The sequence below is a fragment of the Episyrphus balteatus genome, chromosome 1 (assembly GCF_945859705.1).
Source record: "Episyrphus balteatus chromosome 1, idEpiBalt1.1, whole genome shotgun sequence".
NCBI classification, from domain to species: Eukaryota; Metazoa; Arthropoda; class Insecta; order Diptera; family Syrphidae; genus Episyrphus; species Episyrphus balteatus.
This window is the reverse complement of record NC_079134.1, coordinates 167109840-167127668: the sequence shown is the minus strand read 5'-3', so window position 1 is coordinate 167127668 and position 17829 is coordinate 167109840. Positions and strand designations below refer to the sequence as shown.

The following is a 17829-nucleotide window of genomic DNA, read 5'->3' as shown; positions in this document are numbered from 1 at the left end:
ACGATGTCTATAAAAAAAGTTAGAATTTTTTAAAGCCGACCATGTCGAAATTTCCAACTGAGAATACGGTACTTCCCACACTGGTCATGGGCAACAGATCTCCACAGGTGTTTTGAGGAATTTCTAAAGTTTTTGAATTTAACATTGTATAGCTTGTAGTGAATGTACAGTTATGTGTGATATACCAAATGAAAGGTAATATTATCAGCATGCTCAATAAAGTTAAATCAAATTTGTATCTGCTCTAGATCAAAAGATATAACCTATTGAAAAATAGAACTTTATTTTACCGTTATCTCAAAATTGTGACAACAAAATTGATGGAAATTTTGCACATGTATAGTCTTGTCTATTATTTATCTACAATATAAATTTCATTCATTTACCTGTTGAAAAAAAAGATTAACATAAAAAACGGTTAAAAAACTTAGGACAAAAAAACTTGTTTTTCCCGTTATTCGGTCAAAAATCATTTTAAAATATCAATTCTTCATTTTTCAGCTACTACAAAAAATTGCTAAACATAAAAACCCACCCAAAAATACCTCCAAAAAAGTAGGTGTCTTTAAAAATTCATATTTCGAAACGCTGAGACTAAGAAAAAACTCCGTAGTGAACCTCTAATCTATTATTTCATTATCTATTGAAAGGCATTTTTAAATTGTCAAAAAAAATCAACTTTCTACAACGTCGCGTTTAGAAAACAGAAAACAAAAAAGTTTTTTTTTTTTTTTAATCTCAATAAAACGACTATATCTCAAAAAGGAGAGCTGACCAAAATGAGTTTTGAAGATCAGTTTCTTTATGGTAAGATAAGCCGAACCTATTAAACATACCTATATAAATTTAGATATTTCGGAGAAGAAAATAGATATTGAAAAGATTGAAATTGAATTTGAAAGAAAAAAAACAAGTTCTTTCAAAAATTTAGTTGAAAAATATTTACTAATGCCAAAGTATTGCTTGGAAAATAGAAAAAAAATGGGTTTTTTGAGATTTTCAAACAGGAATATCTATAAAACATGACGTACTAGGCCTATTCTGATTTTGAATTCGGAATCAGCTTACAAAAATCCTTTAGAAAAGTGTAGTTTTATTAAAAGTAGGATTTCCTTGCAGATCGCAATTATGCGGTAATTATTTAATTCTTTAATAATAATTCAATCATTGAAATTCAATTATTTGTCTATAGAAAAAAAACGTAGTTTTATGAAATTGATTTATCAGCTTGGGTAGGTAATTTATACCTATGTACACCAAAAATAATTTACTTTGAAAAAATAATTTCGAATTTTTTTGTGAGTTTTTGATTTAATTTCATGAAAGAATTATGATAATTCATATAAAATTTTATCCAATAACCCGAAAAACGATACATTTTCGAACAGTATTTAATGTTAGCCTATTAAGGGTCTAGAATTAAGAAAAAACTACAAAGATTCTTAAAACATGAAAACTAAAATTACTATAACCAAAATTAAGTAGTTATCAAATAGTCTAGAATTGAAGTGTATCGACTTTTGTCTGAGTGTGGTGGACAAATGACACATTAAACGTTTTCTTAATCAATGAGAAAATATCACACGCGTTGGTAGTAATCAGAATGTATAGCTTATCAATTGTGAAGAAAGATAAGTGATATTTTGAATAAACCTTTGCGAATTTAAATAAAATATTTCAGTTGTAAATATAAGCTCGTCAAATACAATGGGGCCTTCGGTGATATCCCCGGTTTTTCTTCTGGTACTTCTGGTACTATGTTGCATTTCAAAAATCAATGGAGCAAATATTCTTTGCCTTTTCACAAGTCCTGGTCGATCTCATATGATAATTGACATGGCGATTGCAAAACCACTAATTGATAAGGGTCATAATGTCACAATTGTAACAACCATGGATCTCAAGGATAATAACCCAAAATACAATCATATATTTTTGCCACCCTCTGAAAAGGATTACGCTGAATATCATAGAATTCTTAGCACTGCAATGGGGCAGTCTTCTCTCTATGATACTTGGAGAGATATTTTCTGGGCGAATGTTGAACGAGTTCGAATACAGGACAAAGCAATCAAACATCCTCGTTTCAAAGAGTTCCTTGAAAATCCTGGAAATAAATTCGATGTTGTTATCCTTGGATGGGTATTTAATACTTATCAGCTTGGAATTGCAGCACATTTTAAATGTCCGGTCATTGTGAGCTTTCACAATCATCCATCCCCACTTATAGCGGGTTTCACTGGTACCCCCTCTCCATTAGCTACCGTTAACTGTATCTTTTCCTATGATCTTTTATGTTTCAAGAACAGATTGAGAAATATGTTTTTTGCTTTATTGTGGGGTGCCTTTGAAGAATTTGGAGAATACAAAATGGCTCAATATTATGAGTGAGTTTAATTTAAATGGAGTGATTTTTTTTGTATTGAGTGATTTATTTCTTTTAATTTAGTGAGTACTTTTCCGATGAGAGATATCCTCCGTATGATGAAATGAAGAAAAATGTATCATTGGTGTTTTGTGCTTCTCATTTTGTTGATGGACGAATTCGAGCCCTCACTCCAAGTTTTATAGAAATTGGTGGAATCCAGATTAAGGAGAAATCTGATCCACTTCCAAAGGTATAATTTGAGTTCCTTCTCTTAACCGAAAACTGATGTAAAATATTAATTTCAGGACGTCGAAGAATTCATCGAGACTGCTAATAATGGTTTCATTTTCTTTAGTTTGGGCACAAATGTCAAGACCGCCGACATATCACCAAATGCAACTTTGGCTATTTTCAAAGTTCTCTCCCAATCAAAATATAAAGTTCTTTGGAAATGGGATGATACTGATCCTCCAGGCAAATCACCCAACATCATGTTCCGAAAGTGGTTTCCTCAAGATGATCTACTGGCCAATTCAAAACTTAAACTTTTCATTAGCCATGCGGGAAAAGGTAGTTCTGTCGAAGTTCAATATCATGGAGTTCCAATGTTAGCAATTCCTGTTTATGGTGATCAGTTTGGAAATGCAAAAGAAATTGCCGCAGAGGGTTATGGTGTTATTGTGAACCATTGGAATGTTACCGAAGAAAGTTTTCGAAAAGATTTCTATGAAATTCTTGAAAATCCTAAATATTTGAAAGCTGTAAGGAAATATTCACAGAAGTACAGGGATCGACCAATGTCGCCGAGGGAAAGTGTTGTTTACTGGACGGAGTATGTTATAAGGCATCGTGGAGCCAAGCATATGCAGAGTCCAGTGATTCATTTGAATTTCTTCCAAAAGAATAGTCTTGATGTTCTAGCTGTTTTGGTAGTAGTTTTGTATGTAAGTTTTGTAATTATTAGAAAAATTTTCAGACTTATTTGCATGTTGATATTTAAAGAAAAAATAAAGTCAGATTAGAAGAAAAATATTAAGAATATTATGCATTTTGAAGAGTGGCTACTGGCAGATAAAGACTTCAGACAATAGAATTAAGACGGCTTTATCCACTGTCTACATATTTTGATAAAGAAATCGTGTAAAGAAAAACAATTAACAGAAAAATCTAGATTACAAAGGGCATATCCTTTCATCGTAAGAAGTACAGAATGATCCTGGAAATTTTTAAACACTTTGAAAAACGTTTCTTGATTAAATCGTCTAAAACTTCCACCAGCTTATCCTTGAAGCTTCTAGAGACCATTTAGTAAGGAATCAGTGAGAGTAAGTCAATGAAAAATATACAACAACGATTTTACTGACATTATGCATAAGGCGAGGCCATCGAAAATTTATGCCAAAATGTAAAACTTGTTTAAGACTAGTGATGGGAACTATCGAATGATTTGAACTATCGATAGTTAGTAACTGAATGATTTGAACTATCGAATAGTTCATTCATTCGAATAAAAACTATCGAATAAAACTACCGAATAAAAACTATCGAATAAACTATCGAATAAACTATCGAATCAAAACTATCGAATAAACTATCGAATAAAAACTATCGAAATAAACTATCGAATAAAAACTATCAAATAAAAAAACAATCCAATAGACTGAAAGAAAACAGTAACTGAATATAAAAAAATGCAAATGAAAAAACTATCGTTTGAAAAAACTATTCGAATGAAAAAACTATTGTTTGAAAAAACTATTCGAATGAAAAAACTATCGAATAAAAAACTATCGAACGAAAAAACTATTCGAATGAATGATTTTAAACTATCGAATGAATGAATATTTTACAACTATCGATAGTTTGATAGTTTTTATTCGATAGTTCCCATCACTATTTAAGACCATCAAACCTAAGAGGGGGCAATGCACAATGAATCTCTGACCTACTTTAAGAATTTCCACCAAAAAAGAGGACGCTTGAAATAAAATAAAATACCCAACAGAGTCACACAAAATTTCTAATATTAGCTGTGTTTAATTTTTCTCGTGATCCAGATCAGATCATTGTTTTTATTTAACTTTACAAGAAAAGCAGGATTTTTTTTTGTTATTGTCTCGCAAATAAATACCTACAATGATCTGATCTGGATCACAAGGAAAATAAAACACAGCTATTGATACCTATACTTTTAGTCACTACAAGTTCTGAAAATGTTTAAATAAAAAAAAAAAAAACAATTCGATCTGCATTTAAAAGTTGGAAATTGAAGGCTTTCCAAAACTTGTTATGACTGCGTTTTTCATTTTCCATGAACACATAATAGGTATGAAATTTCGGCTCTGAGAAATTAGGCCCCAGGAAATAAGTCCCCAATAAAAAATGAAATAAGGCCCCAGAAAAATACACACAAAACAACAACATTAACGAAATTTCTCAAATTTTGGGGTGTTATTTCATTTTTTGTGGCCTTGTTTCATTTTGTTTTTGGGACATAATTTCATTATGAAATAAGGCCCCCATGAAATAAGACCCCAACACTAGTTTTGGGGCTTACTTTCATTTTATTTTAAAAACAATTTGGGGCCTTATTTCATTTTTCATAATCATATACCTAATAAATTTACATAAAAATGCTAAACTAAATTGATATTCAAAAAAACTTTTGTAAAATTCCGCTTATGAAGGTTCTATAAATTAATACCTACCCTATTTTTACCAAAACAAAATTTAGAAGGTCCTAGTTGAAAGGTAACTTTTGATAGCATTTTCGTAAAAAAAAAAAAAAAACAAACACAAAAATGTTCATTAAGTAACGGGATACTCTAATGTGTAATCTGCTGGTGACTACTATTCACTGCTGTCTTCTGTAAAATAAAGATTAATATGAAGTAGTTTTGAATGATTCGCTATCAATGAGATTTTTACTATTCACATGTTCTTTAAATTAAGCGTTTTTAACGTAACAAAATATTTAAGTAAAAACGACTTTACATAATCAGGAACTGAACTGGAAACTGCATAAACTTTTTTCGGACCAAATATCCGCTTTATTAAATTCTATGAATCACTTAAGGTAGCTTTTACACTGCAGAAATGTTGCTATAAATGTGAATCAATTCTTTATTCTTCAGTTTGTAATTTATAAAAAAACCTGCCTAGTCATGCTGTCTGTCATTATTAATTTCTATTTTAAGAACTTATGTTCAAGTAATGGATTTAAAAGAAATAAAAACATTTTAATCTTAGATAATGCATGCAAGTATCGCCAAAGGTCTTGCTTTCTTTCCTTTTTACTTTCTTTCTTCCTTTCTTTTATTTGCAAGAAAATAAACAAATTTTGAAATTGATTAAGAAATGGAGATAAGAAGATTCGAGTTTCAATATAATTTTAATGTCGTAAAATAGTATAGGTAGGTATTACTGAATGAAATAATTTCTTATCGCTTTATCATCCAAGAGATCAGACATTGAACTTATACAAATGTGGGCAATTTTATTTACAAATTTTATAATAATTTTATCTGTCTTTGGAATAAAGATAAGATTATTTCTTTTATTTTTAAAAACATTTCCTAAAAACTTATAAAACAATAAACCATTACAAACATAATTTCCAGTTGCATTTTGTCCACTTTATTGGAAACATCAATATGAAAAGTTCGGTAGTAGTTTCGATATTGATTCTATCAATATGCTTCGGTTCGACATTTTCGTCAAATATTCTCTGTCTCTTCACTACAACTGGAACATCACATCTTATAATTCACATGGCTATTGCTAGAACACTGGCTGATAGAGGTCATAATGTGACTGTTGTAACAATATTACCTCTTAAGGACAAAAATCCAAAATATCATCATATCTATCTACCACCTTCGGAAGATGAATTTGCTAAATATAAAAACATGTTGAGTACAGCAGGAGCGGAAAGAAATTGGTGGGATGCAGCTAAACATCTTTTTTTGGCCAACGTTGAACGAATTCGAATACAGGATAAAGCAATCAAGGATATACGTTTTCAAGAACTATTAAACAATCCGGGAAATCATTTTGACACTGTGATTTTAGGAATTGTATTTAATACCTATCTTATTGGAGTGGCCGCTCATTTCAAGTGTCCGGTTATTCTTAGCTGGGTAAATCAACCAAGTCGGGATTTATTGGGCTTGGCTGGAAGTCCTTGGGCAATATCAAGTGTTGCTGTTTTTGGTGGTGGATCATCGAATATGGTTCACTTCAACTACAGATTTAAGAATATGCTATTTGCAGCATTTTTAGTTGGTATTGAAGAATTTGCTGAATATCAAATGGTGCAATATTATGAGTGAGTTCAATTAAAGTTACAACGTATGAAGAGACTGTAAGGAAATTTTGTGAATTTCAGTGATCATTTTCCTGCAGAGAAATATCCTTCTTATGGAGATATGAGGAAGAACATATCGCTTGTTTTTAGTGCTACACATTTTAGTGAAGGAAGAATTCGCCCTTTGACGCCAGGTTTTGTAGAAATAGGAGGAATTCAGGTGAAGGAAAAACCAGATCCACTACCGACGGTAATTTCTCACTATTTCACTTAATTTTTTTTTTTTTTTTTTTTTTTTTAAGTGAAAACTTTTATTTTTTTAGGATATTGAAGAATTTCTGAAAGATGCCAATGAAGGTTTCATTGTCTTCAGCTTGGGTACAAATGTCAAGACCAACGATTTCTCATCAAATGCAACTTCAGCAATTTTCAAAGTTCTTTCGCAATCGAAATACAAAGTTCTGTGGAAATGGGATAGTATTGATCCTCCTGGAAAATCCTCCAACATTATGTTCAGAAATTGGTTTCCTCAAGATGATCTTCTATCACATAAAAAACTAAAACTATTCATTACTCATGGCGGCAAAGGAAGCTTAGTCGAAGCTCAATATCATGGTGTTCCAATGTTAGCTATCCCAATTTATGGAGATCAGCCTATGAATGCTAGAGAACTTGTCAACATGGGTTACGGTTTAATAGTGAATCATCAAAATGTGACGGAAGAAAGTTTTCGAAATGATTTCTATGAAGTTCTTGAAAATCCTAAATATTTAGAAACAATTTCAAAGTTTTCAAACTTGTTTAGAGATCGACCATTGTCACCGAGGGAGAGTGTGATTTATTGGACGGAATATGTTATAAGACATCGTGGAGCCAAACATATGCAGAGTCCAGCTGTTCAAATGAGTTTTCTACAGAAAAATAGTCTTGATATTTTAGCTGTTTTAGTATTAGTTTTGTATTTAAGTTATTGGGTGATTAGAAAAGTATTAAAGGTAGTGTATGCAATGTTCAAAGTGATATCAAATAAGAAATTAAAGTCTGAATAAAAAATTGTTTTGCAAATTTGTTTTTGTTTTAATAGTTCCATTGTAAATAGAATTTAGTCATACGAAAGGTCCAAGTTTTGATCCTTGGGAAAATCCAGTTACAATACATTTCAACTTTGATTTGTACATACACCTCCATCCGACATCCAGAAAGCTTATTTTTTTAAGTCTCTAATTTTAAGTTTCATGGTATGAAATTTGTATTGTGTGTTGATCGTGTGTTTTCTGATTAGTATATCTGTACAATTTCATATTCTCAGTTTAGGTCTGGAAAGCACATTTTCCAAGAGAACTTGAGTTGAGTATACAATTTTTGTTATGTTTTATTTTCTAATTATTCAAAAGTTAGTCACTTGGTTTTTGAGTTAAATCAAAAACCTGAAAACTGACTAGTGTTGCCGTTTTCTCAGAAATGCACTAATGGATTTAGTAGCATTTTCGGCTGAAGTATACTAAAAAAAAAAAACTCTTGAACGAATTTGTACTATTTTTGTTTTTGAGCTCTAGTCTATTAAATAGACTAAAATAATTTTTTCAAATTTTAATATTTGAAAATTTGGGGGTACAATAAGAAAATTTTTCTATTATCGAAAAAACTTTTTTTTTTTACTTTAAGATTTAAGCTTTTGAATATTTTTTGATAGAACTTGGGAGCAATTTGGTTTGATTAATTAAACAACATTATTTTTTTTTTTTTGGGTTTCGAATTTGGTGGCGGAAGTAGAAGATCCACCTGTTTTTATTTTTTGATTTCAGAAGGGGGGTTTAAAGTGGGGTAGGAGTTTACTAAAATAGTTTTTTTTTAGTCAATTCTCTGGTATGGGTATGTATGTTGTTTGTCCAAAAAGTATAGGTAAGTAATTTTTGAAAATTTACAAATCATAAATATGTGCTTTGAAATTGCGTTTTTGAATTTACACTCTTACTGTAATATACTGAAACTCACTCAGAATGTATGGTTATATTTTCTTTAAATAAAAAATGTGTGCAACAAAAATGGGAAAAGTTCTTTTTTGAGGTTGTTGAAAAAAAAAGTTTGAAAAACTAAATCTTAAAAACAAAAATTTTACTACCTCAAATTTCTTAAACAATAGTTAAACACTTTTTAAAAGTTGAAAAAATATACCTAAAAAATTAAAAAATAGAATTCTGAAGGTCAAAACTGATTGTTTTTGAAATAAGGTCATTTTTGAAGGTAGTCCATTTTACCATACCCTCTTCGACTACGGTTCTGTAACTAACTTATTAACTTAATCTAAATAACTAGAATTTCAAAACATTAGATCCAAAAAATTTTCGCATGCTATGATGAAATTATAATTTTGATATTAATTTATTGCGTCAATCTGCTGATAAAAAGCCCCATTTGATCGCTATCCACTTTAACTCAAATCCGGTACAGGACGGCGATATCTGATCGTCCTAAATTTTGAAAGGGAAATCAATATTTTTTGACTTACCAATTCAAGTAGCTAGTTAGTTGGTACGAAAAAATCAAATTATTGTTCCAGTTCATAGCAGCACTTAGTCATTTGTACTCTCTTGAGATGTTAGTCACCTCTGAAATTACACAGTTTAAGAATCATAATACGTTACTGATGATAGCGGTATTGAAATTTACTACGGTTTTATTAATAAAAATATCAATTGAAAATTATTGTATTTAATTGAGTTTGTTTTACTGTCCTATGAATAATAAATTAAATGGTTATCATTTAATTGAAATTCAATTGTTTTCAAAAATTGATTATCAGCTATGGACGTTTGTAGCTACACCCAGAAAAATGTTCTTACCTTAAATCAGTTTAACTTCAAGTTCAGTTCAGCGTTCAGACTATGTTCGTTATAAAGTACTCGATATAATTTTAAGCTAATGGTTTTAAAATATTACTATTTCTTAAAAATATAATTAAAGTTGTACATTGTAAGGCGTAGAGGCAAGAAAAAAACTGTGAAAAAGAATCATCGTTCAAATAAAAATAAAAGTGCAACTTTTATAAGACCCTGGATACCGAAATATGCCTTTCGGTAGAGCGCCCTGACTTTGGTGGTCGCAACAGCAGTAAGAAATATGTTTTTCTTTTTAGTATAGTAAGCTCATTTAAGAGAGGGAACGTTAGTTCGTAGAATTCGTATATTTATAAATCTTAAGACTTGGTTTATTCCAGGTTTTTTTAAGCCCATTGTCTCTAAAAACACAATACACAAAAACAATAAGGTCTAAGACCCAATTCTAAGAATTATGAAAAAATAAAAATCGCTTAAAAATGCTTAAAATGTTAAATGGTCTTAAATCGATGAATGTTAATTTTTCTAAGTGTGATGCCAATCCAATACATTAATCAATGAGAAAATATCACATAACGGAGGAAATAATCGAAAATTCAGCTTATCAATTGTGTCGAAAAATAAGTGATTTTTTGGTTATTATACCTCAGTGAATTTAAATACAAGACTTCAGTTGTAATTTTAAACTCGTCAAATACAATGCACCCGACTGTGATATCCCCGGTTTTAGTTCCGGTACTCCTTGTGCTGTGTTTAATTGGCACTAGCAACGGTTCAAACATTCTGTGTCTATTCACTAGTCCTGGTCGATCACATTTAATAATCGACATGGCGATTGCAAGACCACTAATCGATAAGGGTCATAATGTGACAATTGTGACAACCATGGCTATCAAGGATAAAAATCCCAAATACAATCATATCTTCTTGCCACCCGCTGAAGAAGACTATGCCAAATATCAACAAATTCTCAGTACTGCAGCTGGACAGTCTTCTAGCTTTGATTCATATAAAGATATTTTCTGGGCAAATGTAGAACGAGTTCGAATACAGGATAAAGCTATCAGTAATCCGCGTTTCAAGGAGCTTCTTGAAAATCCTGGAAATAAATTTGATGCTGTCATCATCGGATGGGTATTTAATACTTATCAGATTGGAATTGCTGCTCATTTTAAATGCCCGGTTATATTGAGTTTTATCAATCATCCAACGTCGCTTGTGTTATCATTTTCTGGAAGTCCATCTTCATTAGCTACTGTTCCCAGTATGTTCCCCTATGATCTCATGTGTTTCAAAAACAGATTGAAAAATATGTTTTTTGCACTAATATGGCTCGTTCTTGAAGAATTTTCAGAATACAAAATGGCTCAATATTATGAGTGAGTTAAATATTTTTTATTGAGTGATTTTTTTTTTCATTGAGTGATTTTCTTCTCATTTTTTCATAATTTAGTGAGTACTTTTTTTCTGAAAGATATCCTTCGTATGACGAAATGAAGAAAAATATTTCCCTAGTGTTTTGTGCGTCTCATTTTGTTGATGGACGAATTCGAGCACTGACTCCAGGTTTTATAGAAATTGGTGGAATCCAAGTTAAGGAAAAACCTGATCCTCCACCAAAGGTATTTTATTGATCTTTCTCTCAAACAAAAACTGATGTGAAATATTATTTTCAGGACGTCGAAGAATTCATCGAAACTGCCGACGATGGTTTCATTTTCTTTAGTTTGGGCACAAACATTAAGACCGCCGATATATCACCAAATGCAACTATGGCAATTTTTAGAGTTCTTTCCCAATCAAAATATAAAGTTCTTTGGAAATGGGATGATGTTGATCCTCCAGGGAAATCTCCAAACATCATGTTCCGAAAATGGTTTCCTCAAGATGATCTTCTGGCTAATTCAAAACTCAAACTTTTCATCACCCATGCAGGAAAAGGTAGTACTGTAGAAGCTACATATCATGGTGTTCCTATGATAGCACTTCCTATTTATGGTGATCAGTTTGGAAATGCTAGAGAAATAACCGAAATGGGCTATGGACTGACTGTAAATCATTGGAATGCTACTGAAGATAGTTTTCGAAAGGATTTCTATGAAGTTCTTGAAAAACCTAAATATTTAAAAGCTGTAACGAAATTTTCACAAAGGTACAGAGATCGACCATTGTCGCCGAGAGAAAGTGTTGTTTTTTGGACGGAGTATGTTATACGGCATCGTGGAGCTAAGCATATGCAGAGTCCAGTAATTCATTTGAATTTCTTCCAGAAGAATAGTCTTGATATTTTAGCTGTTTTAGTTGTAGTTTTTTATTTAAGTTTTGTGATTATTCGAAAAATGTTCAGACTCATCTGCATGTTGATATTGAGAAAAAAATTAAAATCAGATTAGAATACCTATATTTTTTGAGAAAATTGAAATGCATTTTGCAATTTTTACGTTCACTTTATCATGATCGATTTAAATATTAATATTGGAATGGAAGACCGCTTTTTCAACAAAAGGAACTGAGGCTTCTAGACTTGTAGAAGGAAAAAGCAAGTTACTAGTAAAATATAGATTCTCATGTGATCAATGGTAACATTTGAAAAATTGAACAGAAAAACCCTGAAAGTTATGAAGTTTTGGAGAAAAGTTCTAAAAATTTGCAAATCTCCATTTGATAATACCTACAACCAGGGCCGTGGTTAAAATATGGTGGAAAGGTTGTGACGTAACAAAGTCACGCCCGTTACATCTTATTTGATGATATTCTCATACAGCACTTTTCATATTAAAAACAATGAAACAAATTATATAGATAATAAACTAAGTATTAGTGTATTAAGTTACCTAACTTAGTGAGTAGTTAAATGAATAAGAAAGAAAAACATATAAAAACTTTCCAAAACCTGCCAAAACCCTTTCATGGAATTACTCTAATTCAATTCATTTTCATAGTTCAGTTAAAAACTCAATTGCGCTCTCAAATTGTTTCCTTTGGCAAGAAACGAAATTAAAATTAGACATTTTTAGGAATATCCGCATACAAAAAATGTAACTGAAGTGCTATTCAAAATATTCAAAATTGGCGTTGCTAGTAAACCAAGAAAAAAATTGGAATGCATATGTATACATGAAAATTGAACACACATGTTTCATATTTTTAACTGTTGGCCCAATTAAACATGTAAAACAATATCTAAGAAAAAAATGGTATAAAGGTAGTCCATGGTCCGATTAGCAGTTGTCCCGATTATAGAGGGAAATTTGTATTAAAAATAGCAGTTAAAGCATTAATTGCGGTCCGAATAAGAGGTGGTCCGATTATAGAGTGTCCCGATTAGCAAGTTTTACTGTATGTCTAGGCCTGAAGCCATTTATCTAAAGCTTCTGCCTATTCCTTTCAGCAAGGTTCTGCAGTTAGAATTTTTCATTAATTACCCTGAAAAAGCTATTGCATTCCCAAGTGATCCTATTTTATCACATAACCACTTGCTGGTGGCCTCGATATCATTAATTTTACTACCACTCTCGATGTTACCTTCAAATTTATTGAGGACTGATTTCATAAAGCATTCTTCTCTTTGATATTTTTTATGCCAAATTGGTTCTTAGAATTAACTTTTTGTACAGCCCCTCTTCCCGCTTATAGCTACTCAGAAAAATTGAGGAATTGTTATTGTGAAGTTAATCTGTCTGGAGCCCAGTGTACGGGAATCAACGAATTTGGACTTTAATTACACGCATTAGCTTATATTTGTTTTTTTTTTTTTTTTAAATTCACATGAGATCTTACCAAGCAACAGATGTAGGCTAAAAGTGAATAAGTTAAGTGGATCTTGTGTATGAGTATTGAGTATACTTTAGAACTCACTATAATTGAGATAAGTGACTTTCGAATAATCTTGGGACGAAAACACTAAAAATTCAAGTCATGATATAAGGAGTAATATATATATAGTCTAGCCCAAAATATTTACTTTGTTCAATTTCATGGCAAGTTTATTCGCACAAGCCTATAATTATATCTAAAATTTACCGGAATTCCAATAAATAAAGCAGTTCACTATTTTGATGAAGAGCTTTAAGCAAAACTCTTTTAACCACCTTTTGTTTCACTAAAATAAAATTTAATTCACTATATCTTCGAGAATTACACAAGTTTTTTTTTAATTTTCCTTAATTTTAGGCTCCTTCTTTGCGAAAATCTTTCTATACACAAACTTAGTTGGAATAGTGATTGACTTATAAACTAAAAATACAACTAATAATAGAAAACCAATTACATCCAAACTTAAATACTGAAATCCACTCAAATGCACCAAAGGACTCTGCATGTGATAAGCTCCCTTATGTCTTAGTACATACTCCAACCAATAAACAGCAGTATCTCTGGCATGCATTGGTCTATCCCGATAAAGTGACGAAAATTGTTTAACTTTTCTAACATATTTCGGATTCTCCAGAACTTCCATAACTGCAGCTTTTAATGTCTCCGATGTCATTGTATTCTGATCAATCTTCACACCAAATCCGTCTCTTTCTACAGCAGCACCATTTGAAATTTGATCAGCATAAAATGGTATAGCTACCATTGGAACACCATGATATTGTGATTCAGTAACACCTCCTTTGCCAGCATGTGTAATAAAAAGTTTCACATTTGGATTGGCTAGTAAATCATCTTGAGGTAACCATGACTCATAGAAGATATTTGGAGCATTTCCTGGTTTCTCAACAGCATCCCATTTCCATAAAACTGTTTGCTTAAGACCAGCTAAAGCTTTGAAAATAATTTGATAAAGTTGAGGATTCATGTCTTTACTTTTAATATTCGATCCGAAACTGAGATAGATTACACCATGTTCTGACGAAGCATTGAAGATCTTTTGAAGATGCTGTAAAAAATAAGGAATATTGAGAAAAATTTGTCATAGGAGAAGGAACTTCTGTTCTTACCTCTGGCAAAGGATTAGACTTCGGTTTGATCTGAATTCCACCAACATCAACCAAAGCCGGAACATTTGGACGAATAAATCCATCAGTAAAATGTGAGTTACACAATACCAGTGACACCTTCTTCTTCACTTCTTCAAACGGAGGATATTTGGAAGGAGGAAACACTTCACTAAAAAAAGGACATTTCTCAAGTCGATTTCCCAAAAGGGTTCCAAAAAAGTTCTTACTTGTACAAATTATCCTCTTGCCAATTCAAGAAAAATCCAAAAATCCTGAAAATGAAGTTCGTCATGAAATTGCTCAATCTTCCACTAAATTTCAATGGATTTGGTGCCGCTACCAATGGCGAAGCTGGTACATAAGCAACTTCTGGTGGATTTCCAATATATCGGTCGAGGAACAAATTTGTCGAAGTCATAAAACTTATAACAATTGGACACTTAAAATGTCCAGCTAAACCAAGATGGAAGTTATTAAAATAATATCCCATAATGATGAGGTCGAATTTATTATCTGGATTGTGCATAAAGTCTTGGAATCGTTGATCTTTAATTGGATCAGCTTGTCTTGGAGCATTGGAGAAGGCAGAATTCAATCCATCTCTAATTTTTTGAAGGATATTTCGTGGTTTCTTAGCTCTTTCGTTAGCATCAGCAATTTCTTTCGTCCTTTGTTCACTTTGTGGAATAAGGATATGATGGATTTTTGGATTTTTGTCCTTGATGGGTAAAGAAGTTATAACTGTTGCATTATGACCACGTTCTACCATAGCTCTGATGTATGACATGTGAATTATAAGATGAGATGGACTGGTACTAGTGAAGACACCAAGGATGTTGGCTGGTCTGGCAACTCCGACGCAAAACGCCAGAAGGCCTAAAACGGCTACAAGTTTGTAACTTCCAGCCATGACTGGATTTACTTTCACACTTAAATTGAAACTAAATGAGTTTCTATGTCGAAGTAGGTTTATATACTAAAAATGTAGAAGTTTTTATCGAGAAGGCCAAATTTCAAACTTTTGGTGATAAGTGAGAATTATTTTTTTGACTCTTCGTTAACTTTTTTGTCTGTAATATAGACGAGGGGTAAACTATGGATTCTTTAAAAAAATGTACGATTCCAATGATTTTCGATTCTAAAAATTCTTGTTAAATTGCAAACAAATTAAACAAAAAATTAGATTTTTTCCTTGTTTCTTTTAACTTTAAAACCTTAGTTAAAAAGCATTGTTATTCCATTGATTTTATAACTATTGGAGCAAGTTCATACAACTTTGTCGTGTTTTTTAATTTTTTTTTTTTTTTTTTTTGGTTTTGCTTGACATTGATAAAACACTAACTCATTGGATTTTAAGGAAGCTCCGTCTCCGTGACAAACAAAATAATAATAATTGAGTAAATAAATGGGAGAGTAATGAAATGAGTTACTCTTTGTTTTGGATATGCTTTATCAGCAGATGAGTTTAATAATATTTATTATACCTTCAAAACTATACATGAAATAAAATACATACAAATCAATGATTGTGCAAGAATTATTTTGTGTGATTGAGTTTTTTTTGTTTATAATTTGTTTCGTATTTGTTTTGGTTTTTTTTTTTTATTGATTAGATAATAAAATTAGAATCATAGTATGCACTGCATAGAGAAAAGATAAGGTTTTTTTATTGGTTTTTTTTAACAAGTGTATAGTAAAGAATTGTTTTAATGTTGATTAAGTGATAAACATTTCGGATTATTGTTACCATAATCTCAGCAAACGGTTTTGTTTTAAATGTGATTTTTCAATACTTAATATAGAATATTGTGATTTAAGGAATGATTTTTACATAGTTAAAAGTTATCATATATTTTCGATAAGGCCAAAGATAGATACAAAATAGTAATACGTCACATTTACTAATGAATTTGACTTCTGTTAACTCATAGATTGCTGATTTTTACTTGCTCTATAGGGCATGTATTGGTTTCGTGTCGAAAAAAAATTGTCTGTGCGTCTGTACGTCCATCTGTACTAGAGTGACCGCAAGAAATCGATTTTCGAAATTTGGTCGGGGGAACCCCATAAAATGTTCCGCCTTTGCAGATTTTTAGATAGCCAATATTTCAGCTCGATTGTATAACTCTAAATGGTGCCGACACTCGCTCAAAGTATCAAAAATCTCTGTTTTTTCACTGTTTTTCGAAGAAAATTAGCTCTAGCTCCCAAACAGATCGGGTTATTTTCACTTTTTATATATTTAATTAAAGGTAGTGTTGTTACACATAATTCAGATGCTAAATTTGTTTAGTTTTACCAAAAAAAAATTTTGTCATCAATTTAAATTTTCAGTACTTACCTCAAAAAGAGCTGAAGTGCAAACTCGATTTAAAATGAAACTTTTTTTTAAACTGTTTTATTTAAAAAAACGAAACATTTAACAGAATTCTAAGGCTGTGTGTGAATTGCGTTAAATAGTTAACACTGTGTAAAATTTTTGACACTATTGAGGTGAACAAAAAAATTTCAGCTGTATGGCTTATTGTTTAATATTTTTCTCTGCCTCTTTTCTGCTATGAAACTCCTTTTTAATAAAAAAAAAAAAAAACAAAACAAAACCATCTGCAAAAAAAATTTAACTCAAATTTAACCAGGTCCCAGAGCCCAATAAATTTTTAACAGCTGAAAATTTTTTATTCACCTCAACAGTGTCAAATATTTTACACTATGTGAACTATTTTACGCAATTCACCATGCGCGTAGGAAGGAGGGGTCCTGGGTGGGCCAGGCCCACCCTAGAAAATCAATGGCCCACCCTAAAAAAACCGAAAGTTCTACGGAACCTTTAGTCTGGTATTAGCTCCCACTAACATTTTTTTTAATATCGCTTGCTGAGAATTATAGGGCTGTATGTATGTTTAATAATTTAATTAATTTTTAAATTAAAATTAATTTTTCAATTAAATTTAATTTTTTACAAAATTAAGATTTTTGGACGTCAAATATCTTTTAAACGGTTAGATAAACGAAAATGGTGTCCAAGGCCTTTTTTGTAGAGCGTTCAATTTCATACAAGAATATGTAAAGAAACCTGCTAAAAAGCCGATTTATAAAAACATGATTTTTTTTAGTAGAAGGATAATATAAAAAATGGAAATTTGCAAAGCGAAGGACATTTCCATTAATACAAAGATTTCATATTTGGTGAGTATATTCTAGAGATGTCTGGCAATCTATCGGAGTATAAAATCAAAAAAAAAATTCGATTTTTTTGAACCAGCTTTGTGTTTTCTTAGTCAGCGATATGTATAAATACCCCGTTTATATGAGCAGTCTAAAAGGTCGGATTCAAAAATTAGCTTTTTCAATTTAGGCCGTGTGTGAATTGCGTTA

General features: G+C 31.2%; 4 protein-coding genes across 4 annotated transcripts; 3 read left to right on the top strand and 1 right to left on the bottom strand.

Annotated features, from left to right (window-relative positions):
* Positions 1–1697: 1697 nt before the first annotated feature.
* LOC129912146 (UDP-glycosyltransferase UGT5-like) lies at positions 1698–3339 on the top strand (the record flags this gene model as incomplete). Its single annotated transcript, XM_055990278.1, has 3 exons — positions 1698–2387; positions 2450–2618; positions 2674–3339. Coding segments are annotated over exons 1-3 (1515 nt in total), but the record flags the coding sequence as incomplete, so codon positions are not given.
* A 2649-nt stretch (positions 3340–5988) lies between these two features.
* LOC129912137 (UDP-glucosyltransferase 2-like) lies at positions 5989–7723 on the top strand. The gene is made up of 3 exons (XM_055990266.1): positions 5989–6695; positions 6756–6924; positions 6998–7723. The coding sequence occupies exons 1-3, from the start codon at positions 6022–6024 to the stop codon at positions 7721–7723; spliced, it is 1569 nt and encodes a 522-aa protein (XP_055846241.1). The 5' UTR covers positions 5989–6021.
* Positions 7724–10339: 2616 nt separating this feature from the next.
* Positions 10340–11818, top strand: LOC129912128 (UDP-glycosyltransferase UGT5-like). Its single transcript, XM_055990259.1, has 4 exons — positions 10340–10890; positions 10986–11133; positions 11188–11757; positions 11813–11818. The coding sequence occupies exons 1-4, from the start codon at positions 10340–10342 to the stop codon at positions 11816–11818; spliced, it is 1275 nt and encodes a 424-aa protein (XP_055846234.1).
* A 1846-nt stretch (positions 11819–13664) lies between these two features.
* Positions 13665–15400, bottom strand: LOC129912121 (UDP-glycosyltransferase UGT5-like). The gene is made up of 3 exons (XM_055990246.1): positions 14682–15400; positions 14455–14623; positions 13665–14393 (listed from the first exon to the last, which is right to left on the bottom strand). Exons 1-3 carry the CDS (start codon positions 15362–15364, stop codon positions 13665–13667), a joined length of 1581 nt encoding a protein of 526 aa, XP_055846221.1. The 5' UTR covers positions 15365–15400.
* Between the last annotated feature and the right edge of the window lie 2429 nt (positions 15401–17829).